The sequence below is a fragment of the Sinocyclocheilus grahami genome, unplaced genomic scaffold (assembly GCF_001515645.1).
Source record: "Sinocyclocheilus grahami isolate Dianchi unplaced genomic scaffold, SAMN03320097.WGS_v1.1 scaffold2021.1, whole genome shotgun sequence".
NCBI classification, from domain to species: Eukaryota; Metazoa; Chordata; class Actinopteri; order Cypriniformes; family Cyprinidae; genus Sinocyclocheilus; species Sinocyclocheilus grahami.
The window spans coordinates 63,323-85,832 of record NW_015507200.1 but is presented as its reverse complement, the minus strand read 5'-3'; the positions used below and the strand labels follow the sequence as shown (position 1 = coordinate 85,832).

General features: G+C 37.2%; 2 protein-coding genes across 2 annotated transcripts; one reads left to right on the top strand and one right to left on the bottom strand.

Moving 5' to 3' along the window:
• Nucleotides 1-524: 524 nt before the first annotated feature.
• Nucleotides 525-10,432, bottom strand: LOC107573746 (heat shock protein 75 kDa, mitochondrial-like). The gene is made up of 15 exons (XM_016260190.1): nt 10,278-10,432; nt 9,732-9,905; nt 9,325-9,407; nt 8,697-8,837; nt 6,515-6,586; nt 6,267-6,427; nt 4,817-4,926; nt 4,639-4,726; nt 2,905-3,098; nt 2,736-2,805; nt 2,510-2,657; nt 2,242-2,427; nt 1,143-1,281; nt 833-928; nt 525-550 (listed from the first exon to the last, which is right to left on the bottom strand). The coding sequence occupies exons 1-15, from the start codon at nt 10,378-10,380 to the stop codon at nt 525-527; spliced, it is 1,791 nt and encodes a 596-aa protein (XP_016115676.1). The 5' UTR covers nt 10,381-10,432.
• A 5,389-nt stretch (nt 10,433-15,821) lies between these two features.
• LOC107573745 (butyrophilin subfamily 1 member A1-like) lies at nt 15,822-21,630 on the top strand. The gene is made up of 5 exons (XM_016260189.1): nt 15,822-15,879; nt 16,695-17,045; nt 17,404-17,676; nt 17,936-18,043; nt 21,092-21,630. Exons 1-5 carry the CDS (start codon nt 15,822-15,824, stop codon nt 21,628-21,630), a joined length of 1,329 nt encoding a protein of 442 aa, XP_016115675.1.
• The last annotated feature ends 880 nt before the right edge of the window (nt 21,631-22,510 follow it).

The window sequence follows — 22,510 nt, the reverse complement described above, 5'->3', positions numbered from 1 at the left end:
GAGTGGTCCGGATTTATTACAAGGCTGATTACCAAACAAATGAAATATTGATAAGAGATGAAATTACTATTATAGAGAAATAACAAACTTATGAAAAACAAATGTAAATTTGTTTTAATTTGTATGCATAGATACATATTATTTGCATATATTACATATAATATACATACAATTAAAATGAATGTTAATGCACATAACTGCATTTCGGATTAATTAAAAATAACGCATATTTGAGACTGTTAAACAGTAACATGCTAATTAAAGTTAAAAATGTGTATAGTGCAATTTTTACTATAAATTATATATATATATATATATATATATGAAGTTATTTTTAATTGCATACTGTAATTTAAGTTCAAGATATGCGCTTAATTGCAATTGAAATATGTATTGAATTAACACTTTAAATGCATTTATATGTTATAATAGTACATACAAAGAGTGATCAGAATTTATTACATGGCTGATTACCAAACAAATCAATATATGGACATGAAATAGAGATATTAAAGTTGAAATGATTATTTGAGAGGAAAGAAATCAGACACTGTTGAATACCCAAAAAAATTAAAACTATAAATTAAAACTAATTTTATTTTGTTAAATGTAACAGGCTAATTAAAAATGTAAAAAAATATTTTGTACACATGTATAATGCAATTAATGATCTAAACACTTTATATTTTTATAGTATGTACATGCAATTTTTTAAATATAGTTGCTTTTTGACGATGTTTACTAAAAGTTACCTTTGCTACACAATCAGTATAGTTTTTTGATGCGAGTAGAAGCAATGAATGAGAATGTAATTGTGTTTTTTTGCATGTACATGTGGTTACCTTGATGTTGGTGACTCTCTGTACGAGTGCGTTCCTCATCCAGGCCATCAGATCTTCTGCCTGCTGATCTGTCAGTCGCTCTGATGCTGCACAACACAATCACATCACCACTGACTTATTCGTTTTTAGATAATTGGCCTTTCATTTATTTGTCTAAATGCTTAATTCACATTAACATTGTTTGCAAAACAAGGCAAGGAATCAAGAACATGAACTCATCAATTCAAGAGATGCAGAAATCACTCTTTAGTTGACATGTCTCAGATAATGACAGAAAACGGTGACTGTATTGACTCTTACCTGGTTTGCTGTCTTGAAATTTCTCCTCTTTGTAATGATCTACGACAATATCAGTCTCGGCTGAGATGAGCTTCTTCCTGTCGAACTCTCTGAGGTGAAGCAGCGTGAGCTCATCAAACTGCTCGAAGCAGAACAAGACCTGCAGAAACACATCTTTTTCTCTTGTTTTGCTGCAATCAAAATTACTTCTCAATAAATCCTTGTGCTTAACTGTAAATGTTTAACCAATTAAATATAGGACCAAACAAGTATTGTTTTATAAATATTGAAATATAAATACAGAATGATTAATAGAATAAATCAATAATAAATAAGCATTGAATAAAATTCATAAATATATAAATTAGTTTGTTCTTTTGAAGGTTAAAATGTTAGAGATTAAAAACCATGTTTTTTTTTAAACAATGTTATTGATTTAATATATACTGTTATATTAATTAGGAGGAAGAGTGACTCTGTCTTATTAAAAGCTATTAGGTTTTAATATTAAGTGAGCTCTCCATTTTTTTTTTACCCTGTGGTGTAAAAGAACAGACAGACACTAAATAAAAAAAAACATGTTTTCATGTTATTATTCAATATATATTAACATATTATTAAAAGTATAATACAATTATATTATTAAATGTAGATTTTTATATTATGATGTACATGTAGTGGTTTAAACATTTACAATTATGCACCATTTGAATCTATTTTCTTAAGATGAAAAAAATTGAGACCTTGGGAAAACAACTTTTTATCATTTTTGTCATGTGACCACAACAAAATAGATTAAATTATTTAATCAATGCATCTTTAGCCTTCCATTAGCTGCTGACCAATACTTTTGGCCATTTTGAGATAAACAGCAGCGTTGGTGCCCCTTGTGTTCATCTCAGGATCTGTCGACAGCCGTGTCAATGGATAATGCACAGTTTATGCTTTCAAAATAGGAGTGAACTGAGTACATGTTTAGTTGCAAATTAATTAGAGGTTGTTTCCAGCAAATCTGCAATGCATTCCATCAGCCTTCGGATCAACTTGTAGATTCATCACCCATTTTCTCTCGAGTATGACAGTGAATATTAACTGTGTACCTGATTGTCTCTAGTCTCACCTCCATATCTTTCTGTTTCATGGCCTCAAAGTATGGCGAGTGCTCGGCCAGGTGGCGATTCGGCGCGCACAGATAGTAAATGTTCCTCGTTCCCGCCTTCATCCGAGAGGCGTACTCCATCAGGCTGGTCTGCTGTCCCGCAGGAAGCGCTGACGACTCAAAACGCAACAGCTTAGCGATGTCCTCCTGTTACGACAAAAAACAGCTGTTTAAACACAATCAGAGAGAATCAGGTGGATTAAGAAGGCCAAACTGAGTCGTCTCGCACCTTGACGCTCTGCTCCGCTGTGGTGACGATGCCCTCGCGCATAAACAGCCCGTAGTCATCAAAGAAGCGAGCGTATTTCTCCGGATCCTTCTTGCTCTGGTCCAACAGGAACCGAATGACCCGCTGCTGTAAAACATCCCGCAGTTTCCTGAAAGAAAACAGTGTGTTACTCTTATTATTTGCACAATGCAGAAGGCATTACGTCATATTTCAGGTGGGTTTGTACCTGATCAGAGCACTTTCCTGTAGCAGCTCTCTGCTGAGGTTCAGAGGAATGTCTTCACTGTCCACAACACCTGCAAATGCAGTCACACAACAGTCAAATTTCCTTAGTTTTTAAATCTAATAATGCATTTAAAGTTTGTTTCACTCAAACATATGGACGCTCATCTGACCTCGTAGGAAGCGCAGCCACTTGGGCAGGATGTCTGTGGCTTTGGTTTGGATCAGAACCTTCCTGCTGTACAGAGCCACACTGGATCCCATCTCACGACTCACGTCAAACATGGAAGGTTTCTGCTCACACACATTTACACACCAGTTGTGCATCATCGCAAAACAAGAAGAGTCATTAGGATTTATTACATGGCTGATTATCAAATAAATGGATGTGAAATATTTGTGACATAAAAATCAGATACACCACTGAATACTAAATAAAATGTATAATTCAAAAAAATGTAATTAATTTAAAAATAACATTATTTTAAAGTAATGTTGATATGTATAATCCAATTTATGTACATAATTTAATCACACATAATTAAATCAGGTACACACTGTAATTTGAGTTTAAATGCATATAATTTCATATAAATTATGCATGAATTTGTATTTTAAATACATACTTCAGTTGGTAAATTATGTAAATATTTAAGTATTTAAAGGTGACATATCACGAAAATCTGACTTTTCCAGGTTTTAAGTGCTATAATCAGGTCCCCGGTGCATCTACCAATCAAGGAAACGTGAAAAAGATTAACACAGTAACTTTGTTTTGGTAAGACTTTTCTGCAAGCGTCTGAGAAAACGAGCGCGTCTGATTTCACTCCCTTGGTGACGTGACAAAGGGATCTCATTATAATATTACCTCCCCTTAATCTGTAAGTTTCCATCCACGGCGCCGTTATTGTGTTTTCGCAAGTGACAACGGTGTACCAGTTGTAATGCCATGGCGAACGTTTGAGCAGAACATGCTAACTGTTCTGTCTTTGGCTGCACAGACGAGCACAGAACACTGTTTACAGTCCCAGCCTCAGAGGAGACAACAGAGCAGTGGATTTATTGATTTATTTACTGTATATTGCTGCTGCCACACAGATCTAAAATAAACATGCGATTTATTTCCCAGCTGTTTACCTTCACAGACATAACCGACAGTTTTTTGTAACTCGTGTGTGTTTAACGTAAACTTGTGTGAATGAGAACTTAGTTTAGTACTCGCATGCTGTGACAGCCGCTTTCTGTCCGTGTGCGCTCAGAAAACCGTATATCAGAAGTTTAAACTCATATGGTTTAAAACGCATGATTTCAGCACGATAAACAACATAATCTGAACCAAAACAGATGTTTTTAGCAGGTCCGAGCTGTAATGGTGCAGCTCTATTCTGGAAAAGGGGGCGGGGAGCAGAAGCTCATTTGCATTTAAAGAGACAGGCCCGAAAAACAGCTCGTTTCTGCTTCCACTCAAAATTGGCATTTTCAAAATGATATAATAAATTATCTGTGGAGTATTTTGAGCTGAAACTTCACAGACACATTCTGGGGACACCAGAGACTTATATTACATATTGTAAAAAGTGGCATAATATGTCTCCTTTAAGTTATTAAATACAAAATAATTGTAAAAAATCAATACATTTTTAAATGCATAATGTAATTTTAAAATATGTATATGCTTGTTTTAAAAATTATATATGTGCAATTTAAGTACATGCTTGATTAATTAAAATATGAAATCAAAATATGTACAAATTAGTACTTTAAATGCATACTTCAGTTGTTAATAATGTAACATGTAACTAATAGATGTAACTCATTTAAAATAACTATGTATTCAGAGAGAGAGAAAACAGCTCAGGGCTGATCATCAGAGCCACAGGGAGGTCAAAGGTCATTTACAAACAGACCTCACATGCTGTACCTGCAGGGTGTTTAACCGCCGTCCGTTCAGGAAGATGGGAAAGCTGACAAAGTTACTGTACTTGGTCACAACCTCTGCAAAACAGACCACAGTCACTTCAGTGAGTTTCTTCTCCAAGCATCTCATGTTTTATGTCAATGTTTGTGGTTTTGAGGGCTGCACACCTTTGACTCGGTCTTCTGATGAAAACTCTTTGCAGTCGTCTTTAAAGTGGAGCACGATCTTGGTTCCCTGACGCACACCTGAAGCTTCTGCGATCTCAAACACTCCAGAGCTGCAGACACACAAAACCAAGTGAGTAAAACACAAAAATGTGATTAATGTTGACAAATGTTTGCTTTGTCTTAATGTTAGATGCCTAAAGGTAGTCTAACAGCCACAAATATGGCAAAAGCTGGCAGAGATGTGCAGTTACTTTGCGTGTTGATGGTAATTTTAGTCTTGATTTCAAACTCGGCTTCCAATGATCAAGGAAACCCAATAATTTACATAAAACTATAGTGCCACCCATTGTTTTTCTTTAAAGCAGTGCACGTTTCACCCCAAACGTAATGTCCAAATCAGTCAAATCATTTAATGTTACTGATGTAATATGCAGTCGGTTTTTTCTGCTGTATTTGCCCTATTATTTGTTATTTCTCTTCAATAATTTACTTGTCTTCAATAATTGTTTAAGGGCTTTTTTACCTGCATTAGTTAGCCTAGTATTAGTTACTTTGTCATATTGCCCACTCCTGATCATGTTTAAATAATCGTTGTAGCGTCTCGACCAATCTGACACACTAACTTTAATTTGATTTAACAAATCAATTATTCATTAGGTTAACAAATCGTCACAGTCCCCTCACTCAATAAACTGGATGCCAGGATGTCTGCTGAACACCAGGCCCTCTGGTCACCATGACAACTAATCATGATATCACTGGTTTTATGACCCCCCAGGAATGTGAGAAGGATAGCCCACTCTTTGTCCCAAGGAAAAGCAGAGTAGAAATGGACTGTGTTCTAGTTAATTCATAGAAAAAACGTTATTTGAATGAACACACATATTTCTTCAGGCCATTGAGTATATTATTGTCATTGTGTATTTTGTCTGTGATATTCTTAGACTATTTTAGTATGCTTGTGAGGGGACCCATTCCTGATCATCCCTTTTCACTATATGTAATCTTACCTTGTTTAGTATCTATGAATTTGCCTTCGTATGATCGAAACAAGCGTGTATATTATATGGTGGTACATAGGCAATATATATTCGCCCGCCTGAAGCTTATGCTATCTCAAACCCTCCAGAGCTGCAGACACACAAAACCAAGTGAGTAAAACACAAAAATGTGATTAATGTTGACAAATGTTTGCTTTGTCTTAATGTTAGATGCCTAAAGGTAGTCTAACAGCCACAAATATGGCAAAAGCTGGCATAAAAGTTAGCCTAGTATTAGTTACTTTGTCATATTGCCCACTCCTGATCATGTTTAAATAATCGTGATTATGATATTAACCAAAATAAGTGTAATTATGATTTCTTTCATAATCAAGGAGCCCTAATAAAAAAGCACATCCTTTTTGTCTTAAAACTGTTCTTAAACCCATCTCTCTTCTCATTTCTCTCACCCGTCTGAGGACCACTTGTATCCAGGAGCGCCTGGTTCTGCTGACTGAGAATAAACGTCCACTTTATCAGCCACCATGAAGGCGGAGTAAAAGCCCACACCGAACTGACCGATGATGGAGCTGCTGGCCTCCGCTTGATTCTGAAGAGCATCCAGAAAAGCCTGATGGAGGAAGAACAAAAGGACCATGAAATAAAACCACTGATCGAATGAGAAACAGCAGAGTTTGAAGAGTTCAGTGAGAAGCACCTTTGATCCAGATCGAGCGATGGTGCCCAGATTAGCAACCAGCTCCTCTTTGTTCATCCCAACACCCGTGTCCTACAAATCAGAGCAGAAGAATGCTGATCAATACATTCTACACAGCAATTAAAGTGCTCCGTCACTACAGTGGAAAACTAATTAATAACATTGAAATATATTTTGGTCTCTCCAGAGATGCTCAATTGGGTTTAAGTCAGGGCTCTGGCTGGGCCATTCAAGAACAGTCACAGAGTTGTTGTGAAGCCACTCCTTCGTTATTTTAGCTGTGTGCTTAGGGTCATTGTCTTGTTGGCAGGTAAACCTTCGGCCCAGTCTGAGGTCCTGAGCACTCTGGAGAAGGTTTTCGTCCAGGATATCCCTGTACTTGGCTGCATTCATCTTTCCCTCGATTGCAACCAGTTGTCCTGTCCCTGCAGCTGAAAAACACCCCCCCAGCATGATGCTGCCACCACCATGCTTCACTGTTGGGACTGTATTGGACAGGTGATGAGCAGTGCCTGGTTTTCTCCACACATACCGCTTAGAATTAAGGCCAAAAAGTTCTATCTTGGTCTCATCAGACCAGATAATCTTATTTCTCACCATCTTGGAGTCCTTCAGGTGTTTTTTCATGTGTCTTGCACTGAGGAGAGGCTTCCGTCGGGCCACTCTGCCCTAAAGCCCCGCCTGGTGGAGGGCTGCAGTGGTGGTTGACTTTCTACAACTTTCTCCCATCTCCCGACTGCATCTCTGGAGCTCAGCCACAGTGATCTTTGGGTTCTTCTTTACCTCTCTCACCAAGGCTCTTCTCTCAGTTTGGCCGGACGGCCAGCTCTAGGAAGGGTTCTGGTGGTCCCAAATGTCTTCCATTTAAGGATTATGGAGGCCGCTGTGCTCTTAGGAACCTTAAGTGCAGCAGAATTTTTTTTGTAACCTTGGCCAGATCTGTGCCTTGCCACAATTCTGTCTCTGAGCTCTTCAGGCAGTTCCTTTGACCTCATGATTCTCATTTGCTCTGACATGCACTGTGAGCTGTAAGGTCTTATATAGACAGGTGTGTGGCTTTCCTAATCAAGTCCAATCAGTATAATCAAACACAGCTGGACTCAAATTAAGGTGTAGAACCATCTCAAGGATGATCAGAAGAAATGGACAGCACCTGAGTTAAATATATGAGTGTCACAGCAAAGGGTCTGAATACTTAGGACCATGTGATATTTCAGTTTTTCTTTTTTAATAAATCTGCAAAAATGTCAACAATTCTGTGTTTTTCTGTCAATATGGGGTGCTGTGTGTACATTAATGAGGAAAAAAAAATAACTTAAATGATTTTAGCAAATGGCTGCAATATAACAAAAAGTGAAAATTTTAAGGGGGTCTGAATACTTTCCGTACCCACTGTATATATATGCAATTTTAAATTTATTGTGCAAATCATTTAAATTTAATGTATTAAAACTTATTGTAATTTAAATGCATATTTCAGTTGTTATTTTGTAGTAAAATGACATTATATATTATGTTTAATAGATAATATTTTATAAAAAGAATGTAAATAATGTAAGTCACAGTGGTTTAGCTGCTTTAACGAAAGACTGTAAGCTCATGATATGTGGGCAAGAAAAATGCCCCTGCACAACTGAAATAAATGCAATGCAATGATTAAAGTGAGAAATGAAAATAAATGAAGTACCAATTGCAGCACTACATTTAGATCTGCTCCCGTTGCAGATTGATTCTGTTGCAGATCACGTTGATTTAAGACTACAATGGCCACTCAGAGGCATTTAGGTTAGTCACGTCTGTAGAAATCATCTGAGTTTTGTTCACTGTTGTTAAGTGTTAAAGGTTCAAAACACTGTTTGTTGTTACAAGATGAAAAAAAAAAACATGCAATAGAAAGATATGTAGATGCTTGATTGTTTGCATGACTAAAAAGTGTGTTTTATTTCATAAATTGAAAACAGCTTTGGAATTATGCAAACTATCAATAGAAAACCTGTTCTTTATCTTCTTTACTTAGAACGCAATTGGTCTCAAGACTATTTAAATAAAGTGATGTGTAACGGAATATGACGTATCTTGAAAAAAAAGTATCAATAACAGCTGTTTAATCTGATTCTAATGCATGATTCTGTTCTCGAGCCCCTCAGAGTCGTGATGGAGGGGTTGTATGGGCTGAAGGTACCTGGATGGTGAAGGTGCCTGTGGCTGCATCTGTCTGCAGGTGGATCTCCATGGGTGCTGTTTCTCCTCCTGCTGTGATCATCTTGTGCCGCAGTTTCTCCAGAGCATCACTGCTGTTTGAGATCAGCTCTCTGATGAACACCTAACACAGCAGGTGTGTGTCAGAAAATCACTGAGTCTATTACATGAAGTTGCAGTCTGATTCATGTATTTATATGATTTTTCCTGTTCATGCATATATTATATTATTATAATTTATATAGATATTTCTCAGATGGGTTTCTAGTTGTAAATCAGAATCCAATCCTTGAAATTAAAAGCTATGTTTATTAGTGCAAAAACTTCTCCAATGAGAGACAGACAAATGATGAATGCCATATCAAGCTGATTAAATATGTAATTATTTGATTAGTTTTTGATCCAATAAATCTACAGGGTGGCCAATATGTTGCAGATATATACATAATACAACTTTACGATGACAAATCGGATGAAATCAAATAATCAGCCTGAAAAATGGTACTGGTTAATCAATAGATTGAGTCCTGTAGGAGCATACAGACTTGAATGCTTCAAAATAAATAATCAAACAGGACCGCATTGGATCTGTTTTCTGTTTAATATATCACCTCTTTCTCAGAATACAGCGATCTGGCCACAATATCCAGCAGTTTCTTCGTCTCTGCTTGAAACTCGTGTTTGGAGTAAGATCCTTATTTGAACAAAGAAACAAGAGTTTAAACATATACTTGCAATTTCAATACACTATAGTATATGCTTTAAGTTTTGTGAAATATTATTACAATTTAAAGTAACTGTTTTCTATTGTAATATATGTTTAAATGTAATTTATTCCTGTGCTGCAAAGCTGAATTCTCATCATTACTCCAGTCTCCAGTGTCACATGCTCCTTCAGAAAACAGTTGTGCTGTTCTTTAGTCACTTTTGATCAATTTAATGCATTGCTGCTTAACAGAAGTATTCATTTCTAACCAAATAAATAAAGAAATCTGTCTGACCCCAAGCTTTGGTTTACCTTGAACGTTCTCGGTGTCACTGATGATTGTGTGGAGCGTGTCCTCCTCTGCGCTCTCAGCCTGTTGTGTGCTGTATCTGCGATGAGCCACACTGACCCCAGCAGCAGCACAGCTGGAGCTCCAGAGTCTGGCAGATGTGGAGTGAGGAAGCTGCTGTCTGACATTAGTGTCAGCTGCTGAAGAAAACGAGTCAGAATCAAACAGCACTGAAGTTTATTAACCATATAGAGGGGGTTGGATTTGATAGTTGCTACTGTCAGTCTATGCTCAATAGTTTTTTACATCTGCATACGCAGGTAAATATGGAGATTATTTACAGAAATTGATAACATTACTGAACATGTCCAGCTGAGCAATATAGACTTATCAGTACAAAACTGGTTTATTTTGTCAATGAGACAAATACATGTTTTAACCGAAAAGTCTGCGTTTATTTGATTAAAACCATTCGTCACCCGTTATAATATTTCATCACGCTGCTGTGCTCTGATTCACTGATCACACTATCTAACAGCTCATCCATGATAAACACATTAAACATGTACCTCCAGTGAATGTCGCGACCCCTCTGCTGGATGATAAGAGCCTGACATGAGCCCTCTGAGAGACATTCAGAGAGTATTTGAGTAAACCTAATGATCGGATCATCTCTGCTTCTGCTGTAGTTTAACCTATAGAGGACTGGAAACTGCGGCGTACGGTGAGTGAAAGGACCCTGTTGACGCTCACTGATGACGTCTGCGTGCAGTTCGAGACATGCCTGTGTAAAATGTTTTAATGCAATTTCTCGAGCGGCTTTTGGAGAAAAAAAGTTTAATTTGACCCCTTTAAACGCTATTGGTCTTTAAATAAAGTGATGTGTAACGGAATATGTCATAGCCTGAAAAAAGTAGCTTTTACAGCTGTTTAATCTGATTCGAATGCATGATTCTGTCAGCCATCATTTCAGAAGTGAGGGGGACAGAAATGTCAAAATGTCAAATGTAATAATACCTCTTTTTTTGGTCTAATCAACGAGTTTTTTCCCCTCATCTCTTACTTTTAATTGGCTAAGAAATCAAATACCCTGCTAGACAATTACCAATAATTTGTATTATTAATTACATTTGTAATATTTTTCCTATATTTTTGTAATATTCAGATATTCTAATTTTGGTTATGAATAAAAGGTCATGCATAGACTACCTTTTCTCTTTGAATTGAAATCAAGATTTCTTTCACACTGGCTCCTAAAAACCTCTATGTGAACACACTTGCCCCAAAAAAGTGCGGGGGACTAATTTTGCTTTTATGAAAAGTGGGGGGACACGTCCTCCGCGTATTCTACGCCCATGCTACAGGTCTCTGCAAAGATTTCTGACACAAATAGCAGTCCTTGGTCAGACAGAATGTAGACTGGGACTCCCCAATGAATGATTATTTCTATGACCAGGATTTGTGAGATAGACAGAGCTGTAGCTGTCTGCAATGGAAAAAGTTCCACCCTTCTGGAGAAATAGTCAATAAAGACCAGTAGATAAGAATTTAGCTAGGAACTCCTGGGAAAAGATCCCATTATATCAACACAAAGCATTTCCCAGGATTCTGTTACCAGTAGGGTTTGCTGTAACTTCCCAGCTAGTTTCTTACCCTTTGGTTTGTTGAGCTGAAAAACTGAACAATTCCAGACATACTTCTTGACATCCAAACTTATATTAGGCCAGTAAGCAAGAGATTGCAACCTTCTGAAAGGTTTGTATCTACCTAGATGACCTGAGAGCAGGTCATCATGAAAGAATCTCAAAAGTCTTGCACATAAGAAGTTGAGTATCCACACTTGGTAGATGGTACGTTGTGGTAGCTGGAATATACGATAGACTTTGTCCTCAATAAAGGCCAGAGTAATAGAGGAGTTGCCTATATTCTTTCCATCGTCCAGAATAAATAGATACACTTCTTGCACTTCTGCATCCTCTTGTTGGACTTTCCATACTCCATTGTCAGTAACAGGAAAGACAGATATCTCCCTTTGGTGGATATTAATACTATGGCACAGGTTGACGAGTGAGGTTGGTCCGCTGGAGCAAGGGAAAGGGCATCTGGAACTGTATTGTACTTTCTTTTTTTGTATTCTGTGCCTAGGCCTCTCTACTGGACAAATACAGCTCCAAGGCCAATATCACTAGCATCAATGTTAACCACAATTGGTAAATCGAAATTAGGATGTCCTAAGCTCAACAAATGCTCCTTAAGGGTGTCAAAAGCAATCTGACATTCAGAAGTCCATTTAAACCTTGCTCCTTTTTATTTCAGGGCAGTGAGGGGTTTGGCTATTTGTAAAAAATTTGGTGCAAAGCCGTGATGTCCGCCTTTCCCAAGAAACATGGAAGGGATTTTAGATTTGAATGCACAGGAAAGTTGTTGAAAGCTTGGTTCTTCTCATAGTCTAATTGAATGGCGTCAGAACAAACCACATGACCGAGGAATTTCAATACATTTTCTTTTTGTAATGGATTGACACAATTAATTTGGGGTGCCAAGCAGGTGATTAAACCTGCAAAATTTCTTCAGTCTTTTAGTCAGTAAACCCTGCAAAGGATTCGTAAATTTAGAGGAATAGAAATACTTTTCTTAACATGTATGCATATGTTTGTACTTGATTGCACAGACACTATTTAAACTGAGCTGGATGATGACATCACTGAATTCAATGATGAACTGCCTTTAACTGAAAAATTTGTGTTTACTATTATGATTTTGCATTATTGACACTATTTTCCTAATTAATGCTGTACAGTTGCATTGACACAATCTGTATTGTTAAAAGCGCTATATACAGTAAATAAAGGTGACTTGACTTGTATGGGTGAACTATCAACACACAAACAGCAAGACTTAATTCATATAAACTAGGGATGCACGATGTTACCATGACCATATCGGTTTCGGCCGATAAATGCTCAATTTTTTCTGTTATCGGTATCGGCCCGATAAGAAAATTTGGCCGATATCTTAAAGCCAATAAATAATGCATTATGTCCTTCAGAGACACTTCAGATGAGCGCTGTTCGTTTGCAGCCTTTTGTGCAATTGTACGTTGTAATATTGTGTTTATTTGATGTATATCTGATTTATCTCATATAGCATGCGTTTGGTTAAGTTAAAAGAGCGCTTCAGTTTACCGGTGATCGTCTTTAACTCAGTGCACTCAGCTCAAACAGCAGTGCACAACATTAATAACTATGATTGGGAATGTCGTGTATATAACATTCTAATGAGAACATTATTATAATAAAACGTTGTGAATCCTTTGGGTTTAGTTGCCGTGTTTCAGCACGTCGTTATGGGAAGAGCGCATCCACAACAGGATCACACATTCTGACTATAGCTATAGCTAATAGCATTCTGACTATTTTGTACATATATAAGTTATAATATTATGTTTATGTTGTATTAATATTAATCTCAGGATGCATTTCCTTGAGTTAAATAAGCTGCCAGCAAAACGCTTCAGTTTACCATGTTCATTCAGCTCTTCAGCTCCAGCACGCGCAGCTCAAACGGCTGCTGTTTAAAACAGTGGTGTTAATTTGTAAAAAAAACTCAATTCCAGTTCAGGAGCTCATTTAACATAACAAAAACATTTCAACAATTCAACAAAAAGTTACATAATTCAAAAATTAAATAAAATTCAGGTCATTCCTTGACACCTCCAATACATTGGGGTGTAAACCACCAATTTCATAATTAATTCATTTTGGTTCACATGAACAATGGGTTCACAATTCAACTTACAGTATGCACTCAGTTTCACAGTCCATCAGTCCATATGCACTCAGACCTTTAAGAATCCTTGAGTCCAGTCAAACCAGCATTTTGCAGACGAGTTGCCAGTATGTGCAGTTCGGAAAGATTTCTTTCAGCACTTAAAAGTAATGATATTGGCAAACCACCATAAGAATATAAAAAGAAACCATACTTGTTTGGTTCAGTCAGTCAGTCAGATGAATCATCTGTTCTCTCTTTTCTTTGTAATCATCCAGCAAACTTTCAAACAATGTCCATGCATTTCCAAGAAGTCCCTGAATTTTTCTTTCTACCTCAAAGCATTCAAAGCATCTTGAAACATGCAGGGGTTAACTTCCCACACCTTCTTCTAGGTGGTTGGCAAACAAACAAAAGGTGCATTCTACTGAGCTGGAGTGTGGTTCATTGATGGAACAGGAAGAAAGACTAAGCTTTGAAAAAACAACAAATACATTCTGAAAAAATCTCTTTCACCACCAATTTTATTTTGCATCTGATAAAGATGTCTTCCTCTTTCCTCCTCATTCCATTGTACTTGCCATTTGCCTTTTATAGCCGTAATTATAGCCTTAACGTCTTCTTTACAAAGTGGAATATTCAGTTGTATATAAGATCATTTCAGTGCCTCCTTTGCTAGATGATCCAGTATATAAAAATTTGGATATAGATTTATCAGCTAACATTTTCAAGAATTATTGGTTATCGGTATCGGGCAAAATTTTCATATCGGTGCATCCCTAATATAAACTCTTAGTCATTTTTGAAAAGGAAAAAAAGATATACCATTCAACGAGGGCAAAGCATTAAGGATTCACAAATGCACAGAAAAAAACTCAATTCCAGTTCAGGAGCTCATTTAACATAACAAAAACATTTCAACAATTCAACAAAAAGTTACATAATTCAAAAATTAAATAAAATTCAGGTCATTCCTTGACACCTCCAATACATTGGGGTGTAAACCACCAATTTCATAATTAATTCATTTTGGTTCACATGAACAATGGGTTCACAATTCAACTTACAGTATGCACTCAGTTTCACAGTCCATCAGTCCATATGCACTCAGACCTTTAAGAATCCTTGAGTCCAGTCAAACCAGCATTTTGCAGACGAGTTGCCAGTATGTGCAGTTCGGAAAGATTTCTTTCAGCACTTAAAAGTAATGATATTGGCAAACCACCATAAGAATATAAAAAGAAACCATACTTGTTTGGTTCAGTCAGTCAGTCAGATGAATCATCTGTTCTCTCTTTTCTTTGTAATCATCCAGCAAACTTTCAAACAATGTCCATGCATTTCCAAGAAGTCCCTGAATTTTTCTTTCTACCTCAAAGCATTCAAAGCATCTTGAAACATGCAGGGGTTAACTTCCCACACCTTCTTCTAGGTGGTTGGCAAACACACAAAAGGTGCATTCTACTGAGCTGGAGTGTGGTTCATTGATGGAACAGGAAGAAAGACTAAGCTTTGAAAAAACAACAAATACATTCTGAAAAAAAAAAAATTATGGAACATACCATTTATACCATTTATACTCTATAACTTTCCAAGCCATTATTCAACAGTTTTTAAGTGTAATATTTCCTATCCCCATTTCTTTGAACTCTTCCACGAGAATTATCCTTTCATTTTGATAAGCAGTGCAATATATTAATACATGCTCTACAGTTTCCGCTAATCCACATAGACTGCAATTCCCAGACTCATGTTTGTTCATTCTATACAGGGAATAATTAAGAGCTGTATGCCCAAGGCGAAGTCTGGTAATGATTGTGTCTTCTCTTCTACTGCCTCGATTTTCTCTTTCACCACCAATTTTATTTTGCATCTGATAAAGATGTCTTCCTCTTTCCTCCTCATTCCATTGTACTTGCCATTTGCCTTTTATAGCCGTAATTATAGCCTTAACGTCTTCTTTACAAAGTGGAATATTCAGTTGTATATAAGATCATTTCAGTGCCTCCTTTGCTAGATGATCCACTTCCTCTTCCCACACCTTCCCATTGTCCAAGGCATGTTATCTTGGCCTGCCATCTTCGCCCTCTGTTAAGCAGGACATCACGTGCCTCAGGGCCTCATGTGACTCAGGACATCATGTGCATCCCAACGTTTGCCATTTCTACTGGTTTAAGCAGTTTTTCTGAAACAGAAAGTGATTGTAGATGTGTATGAAATGTATTTGGTGTAAGCAAGTATTCTGAGGCAAAACACTTGCATGTTAACACCATTCTGTGAGTTTCTGATTATAATGCATGTTTTCTCTTTTCATATTTTTCATTTAACATCCATTTTTCTCAGACATGAAGTTCATTTTTTTGACGCTGCTGGTTATTATTGGAATTAGGGATTCAAGATCAGGTAATGATTTATTCTTTTTAAAGAGATGAAGCATGTCTTTATGTGTTTACGTGGGAGGAAGAAATAATTACACAAGGAATAATGTACACTAAGCTGGTCATCGTCTGGCTAAAGGGGTTAATTCTGTACATTCTGTAATTCTTATTACACATTGCTTACCAAATAAACAAATACATCAACATGAAATATTGATCAATAAGTTATCTTGTAAATATCCATGAAGTAAACTAGAGATGAAGTAAATGTATTTTGAAATGTACAAAGAATTTTGAAATGTATTTCAACTTATCTTTAAAACTCATGGACCGTCACACATGTTACACACACATTTAAAGACAGAGCTCACCCAAAAATGAATAACCATACATTGTCATCTTTTACTCTAAAATAGCAAAGAAGCATAGGACCAGCATATAGTTACCAGGGCCTGACACACACACACAAAAAAACCTACCATAAAAGTATCTGACAATAGCTTATTTGGAAGGAACAGACCAAAACAAGGTCATCATTATCTTTTCACTGTAGCCCTAAAGTCAAACATGATATGTTATGATCAGTGAGACGAGAAAGATCAAGTTGTGTCATTTCAGTTTCAACATTAAACCTGGCTTGACGCATCTAAGTGTACTGCTCTTATGATTTGTTTGTCCTTTTGGAGGTTGCCACTCAATGATGTATGAACATTATACAAAATATCTTCTTTTGTAAAAGGAATGGAAGGTTTGGAGAGTAAATAAATGATGACACCTCAGTTCACATAATGTAGTGAAGACTCAAAACCTGTTAGACTTATTCTCTTTCTCTTGTAACAGACCGGTATGAAGTAGTGGGAGCTGCAGATCCAGTATTTGCTTTGGTTGGTGAAGATGTGATTCTGCCCTGTTCAGTCAAACCCAACATCAGTGTTGTGGACATGAGAGTGGAGTGGTTTAGATCTGATCTGAAAGACTCAGTAGTGCATCTCTATGAGGATAATGAAGACAGAAACACAAATCAGAGTCAGTCCTACAGAGGGAGAACAAAACTGAATCATCAAGAACTACAGACAGGAAACGCATCACTCAAACTCTCATCAGTCCAAGTCTCTGATGAAGGAATTTATAAGTGTTTAATTCAGTCCAAATCCCGGTCTGTCGATGCCACTGTTATGGTCAGAGTTGAAGGTGAGTAAACCAACCCTGTTGAAAAAACCAGCATATGCTGGTTAGGTATGTTTTGACGCTGGTTTAAGCTGGTCCTTTGCTGGTTTAAGCTGGTCCTTTGCTGGTTTATGCTGGTCCTTTTGCTGGTTTATGCTGGTCCTTTGCCAGCACATGACCAGCATAAATGAGCAAAAGGACCAGCATAAACCAGCAAAGGACCAGCTTAAACCAGCATCCCAGCATCAAAACATACCGAACCAGCATATGCTGGTTTTTTCAACATGGAATGAAAACTATAATTGAATGAGTTTAGTCTTGATTAATTTAGTGTACATGTTGCTGTTTTATGATTCACTCAGTCAATGTTCTTCATCTGTAGCTGTTGCAGGAAGTCCTCCAGTGATCACTGTAGATGGATTTGATGATTCAGGAGGGCTTCGTTTACAGTGTGAATCTGAAGGTTGGTATCCTGAGCCTGATCTTGAGTGGCTGAACAGTGAAGGAGTCAGTTTGAGTTCAGAAACTACAGAGACACACAGAAATGCAGATAGATTCAGTGTGAAACACACTATCACTATACATCACAGTGACAAGATTCACTGCAGAGTCAGACTGAGACATCACATGCTGGATACACAGATTATCACCTCAAGTAAGTACTGACACTTTTGTTCCTGTACTTGTCTGTCATGTTCTCGTGGTATTTTTGATTCAGTAAAAAAAGAACAAATATTTTCAGCTTAGGCCATGAAGTTAAAAGCACAGCAGCATTAGATTTACAATAGTTTTGTATTAACAGTATGTATGTACAATTCAAAATTGATCATTATATATTTTAATTATATATAATGATTATATATTTTAAAATGTTTGATTTACACCGTGTGCTTAATTATGGTTTTGTTTTGCAGGTAATATGTTTAATTTTTGGAGGACATCCGTCATCCTGATTTCAGTAGCTGTTGTGCTCAGTGTGAATGCTGGAATACTTATAACTGTGTTTGTTAAAAAAAACGGAGGTAAATTCTTGTTTTCTTGTTATTTTATATAGTTTATGTAAGCAAGTTAGATAGCCTGTGAATAGTTTTCACGAACAATGTCATGAACAATGTTAACTCCACCACATTTCAAATGAATGTTTGTGTTTAATCCATGATGGCAGTTTTAAACAATATAAAATGAGTTTATGTATGCTAGACACTTGTTGGCTGGTTGCCTTGGTTGAACAGATGTAGGCCTATAGATGTATTCCAGAAAGCAAGGTTAGCTTACCGTCACGTATACGTTGAGCTCTCAGTTGATTTCAGTATGAATAAAGGATCGTCCTCACGATCCTTCTGGCTTTTGGGGTTTTAAGCAGGAAAAGTTACCACAGGGATAACTGGCTTGTGGCAGCCAAGTGTTCATAGCAACGTCACTTTTTGATCGCCCGATGTTGGCTCATCCTTTAATTTTAAAGCAGAATTCACCAAGTGTTGCATTGTTCACTCACTAATAGGGAACGTGACCTGGGTTGACTGAGGAACCGCGTTTTCAGATATTTGGTGCATATGTTTGGCTGAGGAGTCACTGGTGCGAAGCTACCATCTGTAGGATTATGACTGAATGCCTCTAAGTCAGAATCCCCCCCTAAAAGTAACGATACAGCGGGACTTTAATTGGCCTGGGATAGTGAGGAGAGCCTCTCATGACCGGACCGGGATGCCCAAAACTTGCTTACTCAAGGAATGCTAGTCCCACGGTTATCACATATGACCAGGGCCACTGCTGGCCAAATGGGTGCCCTAAGCAGAATTGTACTGAAACTGAGCTAAAACATGTGCAAAATCAAAACAAACACAGATGAACCCTGACATTATCCCTCCTTTCAAGAAGGCGACATCCACAAAAAAATTAAATAAATAACAATCCAACAGAGGAGAACAGAAGGGGGCTTCGGTGGGGGATGCCAAGCAAGAACATGGGACAGGCAGGGTCAAGGGAGAGATAAAGTTGGGAGTGGCCTGGGTGGAACCCCTAGCAGGATGACCAGGACATTGACCCACACTGGAGCTGAGGGAGGAAGGAGCCATGGTGAGGCATGGCTGCAGGAATCAGGGTGACGATTGACTGAGACACAGCCAAAGGCAGTGGAGTCCAAGGCAGAGCCATGGTGACAAGCAGCTGGCGTGGAGCTGGAGGACAGGAGGAGCCCATCAGAGCTGAAGGGATGAAGTGTAGATGAAGGCCTGGAAGTCAGTTGTGCAGGCAGAGTGACGACTGACCAAGGCAGAGCAGGAGGAACGAGGAAGCCCGGTGGAGCTGAGGGAGCGAGGATCCGTCAGGTCGACAGGCCAAGGTGGAGCGAAGGGTACAGAGGTTCTGGGCGGAGCTATGTGGCCAACACTCTAGGGCTGAGCTGACGAACTAACCAGCTCAAGGCGGATCCATGATGTGCTGGACAGATTGCTTGAGAGGAGACGCAGTGCTGATGCGAGACAGTGAGCGGAACAGGCAGAGGACGATGGGAGTGGGAGGCAGGGTGGGAACACAGACATCAATAACACAGTGCTAGGTGACAAAACAGGCTCGGTGCACAGGTAAACAAGCATGACACAATCAATTTTGAAGTCGATCAGTGCTTCAGCACTTCAGAAACAGGAACAAAACAGCTGGGTAAAGTGCAACGAGAACTAACCATGAACTAAATGAAACACAGATCTTAAATAGACAGACTAAACCAATCGAAATGAATAGAAGGTGTGCAAGTAAATCAAACGATAAAAAACCATGTAGTAACAGATGAAAACCAAAGTACTCCGGAGCAGGTTATGTTCAGATTGCTATGGCTACTTGCATACCCTTAAAGGTGCCTCCGGTTTTTGGAACCGAAAACTGAGTTTATCTGCTTACTTACCCTTAAACATACCCGTGTATGTCACATAATCTGCTTTTTGTAATACCCCCCAGGTGTATATAGCCTATATATTTAGTGCTGTTTTCTCATGTTTCATTATGAAATTTGAGAAAAGGAGAATAAAACATGAAGATTTTTTTCTTTATTAAGTTATTAATTTATTATTCATCTAAAGTCAGTCTCTTAACAGACTCTGTGTATTACTTTTGTGTATCTTGGGTCCTGGTCAGCATTTGTTTGTATATTGTATATTTATTCAGTTAGCAGATGTACATAACTTGCTGTACATGGCTTGTTCTTTGTTAGAGTTATACATTTTTTATTCATCTTTTTCTGAATTGCCTTTAGAATGTGATCAACGTTTACAAAATCAGAAGATGATTATATTACAAGGTGAATTTGTTTATATGGCTTCATTAATATATTCATTTATTAATTTTGAATTGTTGGAATGAATGAATGAATTAATTAATTAATATGCTGTGTATTCATATGTGTACAATTTGTTATATTGAATTATAAGATATATAAACGCTGTAAAGTCTTCTTGGATTTTTTTTGGATCAAGTGGTGATTAAAATTATCGATCTCATTATTGATCTAAAGATGAATTCTGTTATGAAGCCGTTATAACTTCGTACTTTATGTTTTTAGAGATCACACATTTAAGAACACACACAGGTGAGTACAAATTACTCATGTTTAATAACATAATTATTTATTTTAATAATTCATAATTTAATTTAATAATTCTATTTTCCCAAATTCATTATTATGTCAAACATTTTATGTGTTTGGGAGTTTTGTATAATGCACTGTATAAATGCAATCAAATGATTCAAATCCTAAATGATCAAATGCAGTTTTAGTGCCATAAGAGAAAACTATATATTTAAATTTATAAATGTTTAATAAAAGAAAAGCAAGACAAACAAATCAACAGGCAACAAAATGACACACAGAGAAAACTCAAGCACATAAAATAAAACAGCAAAAACACGATCTGAACAATTAGAACATTAAACATTACATTTATTTACAATTAATTATGCATTTTTTATTCCTCTTTATCTTGTTGTAAAGTTACCATAATTCCTTTTTAAAAAATTAAACATTGCATGTATTTTATTATACTCATCTGTAAAGCAGATGTTTCTATATTTTTCAGCAGGGGATGTGATTCTGGATGCTGATACGGCTCATCCACGTCTCATCGTGTCCCATGATGGGAAACAAGTGAGAGATGGAAACACACAACTGGAAGGAGTGGATGGAAAAAAAGACAGATTTAATGATTATCTTGGTGTTCTTGGGAAGGATGGATTCTCCTCAGGGTGTTTTTACTATGAGGTTCAGGTGAAGGGCCAAACTGAGTGGGATTTAGGAGTGGCCAGAGTATCTGTTAACAGGATGGGCTTGACCGTTGTGAGTCCTATGATTGGATACTGGACTGTAAGTCTGAGAGATGGGGAGAGTTGGGCTCGTAAGTCTCCACATGTCTCTCTTCCTCTGAGTGTGAATCCTCAGAGGGTCGGTGTGTTTGTGGATTATGAGAAGGGTCTTGTCTCTTTTTATGATGTGGAGGCTATGTCTCTTATGTATTCTTACACTAATCAGTCTTTTAATGAGAAACTCTATCCATTTGTTAGTTTGGGGTATCTGAGGAATGAAAACTCTACACCACTGATCATCTGTGATGATTACTACTGAGATCAGTGACTGAATTTGCGTGTTGAAATAAATGAAATAAAAGGAAATACACTAATAGCAAGAGTAATAGCAATGCATATTAAATATTATTTACACTACTAGTTAAAAGTATCATGAAGAGCTTATCATACAGTTAACATACAGTGTCTTTTTAACCCTGTTTTTGTTATCATTTGTTATCACGTGTGTGTACGAATTTGTGTGTGAAATAATGGCGCCTGGGCCAGGTGTCAAATGTTTCACTCATTTCTCAGTCCATTTTTTCCAAAAAAAACAACAAAATGGCTCTTTAAACTTTAAAAAGGTGTTGCATTTTTAGTTTAATAAATCCTACAGTCAAAGCTTGCAGACACATGACTACCCACAGAGAACGATTTCAGCAGCCCGTTTATTAGCTGGAATAATGAGAGGGACTCTTTCATTGCGTGGGTTGTTCGGTGATAGGTGAAAGAGAAAATCAACCTGGATTATTTTATTTATGACTGTTATAAACTGTCATATGAACTCTTGTTTGCTTTATTAATATCATATCATATCATATATCATGTCAACAACTGAGTAGGTAAGTCATGTCACAACTGAGAAATACATTTACCTGATCAAGAGTTTGTTTAGCATGAGTGATATGAGGTCTTCTATTGGTTTAGAACAAAGAATATGTCTTCTTACAAATGTAAATAAATATAAAGGAGATACAAGTTTTTTTTAAAGGATGATTTTGTTGTTGTTGTTGTTTTTACAAATATAAAACAAAGTAAATGCTATATGTAGATACACGTTGTGTATGTGCATCACGCCGGATCCGTTTCCTACGTTGTTGTGATTTGATCTGAACGGAAACAGCGTATCCGTGTGACGCAGCTGACACAGAACAGCATAC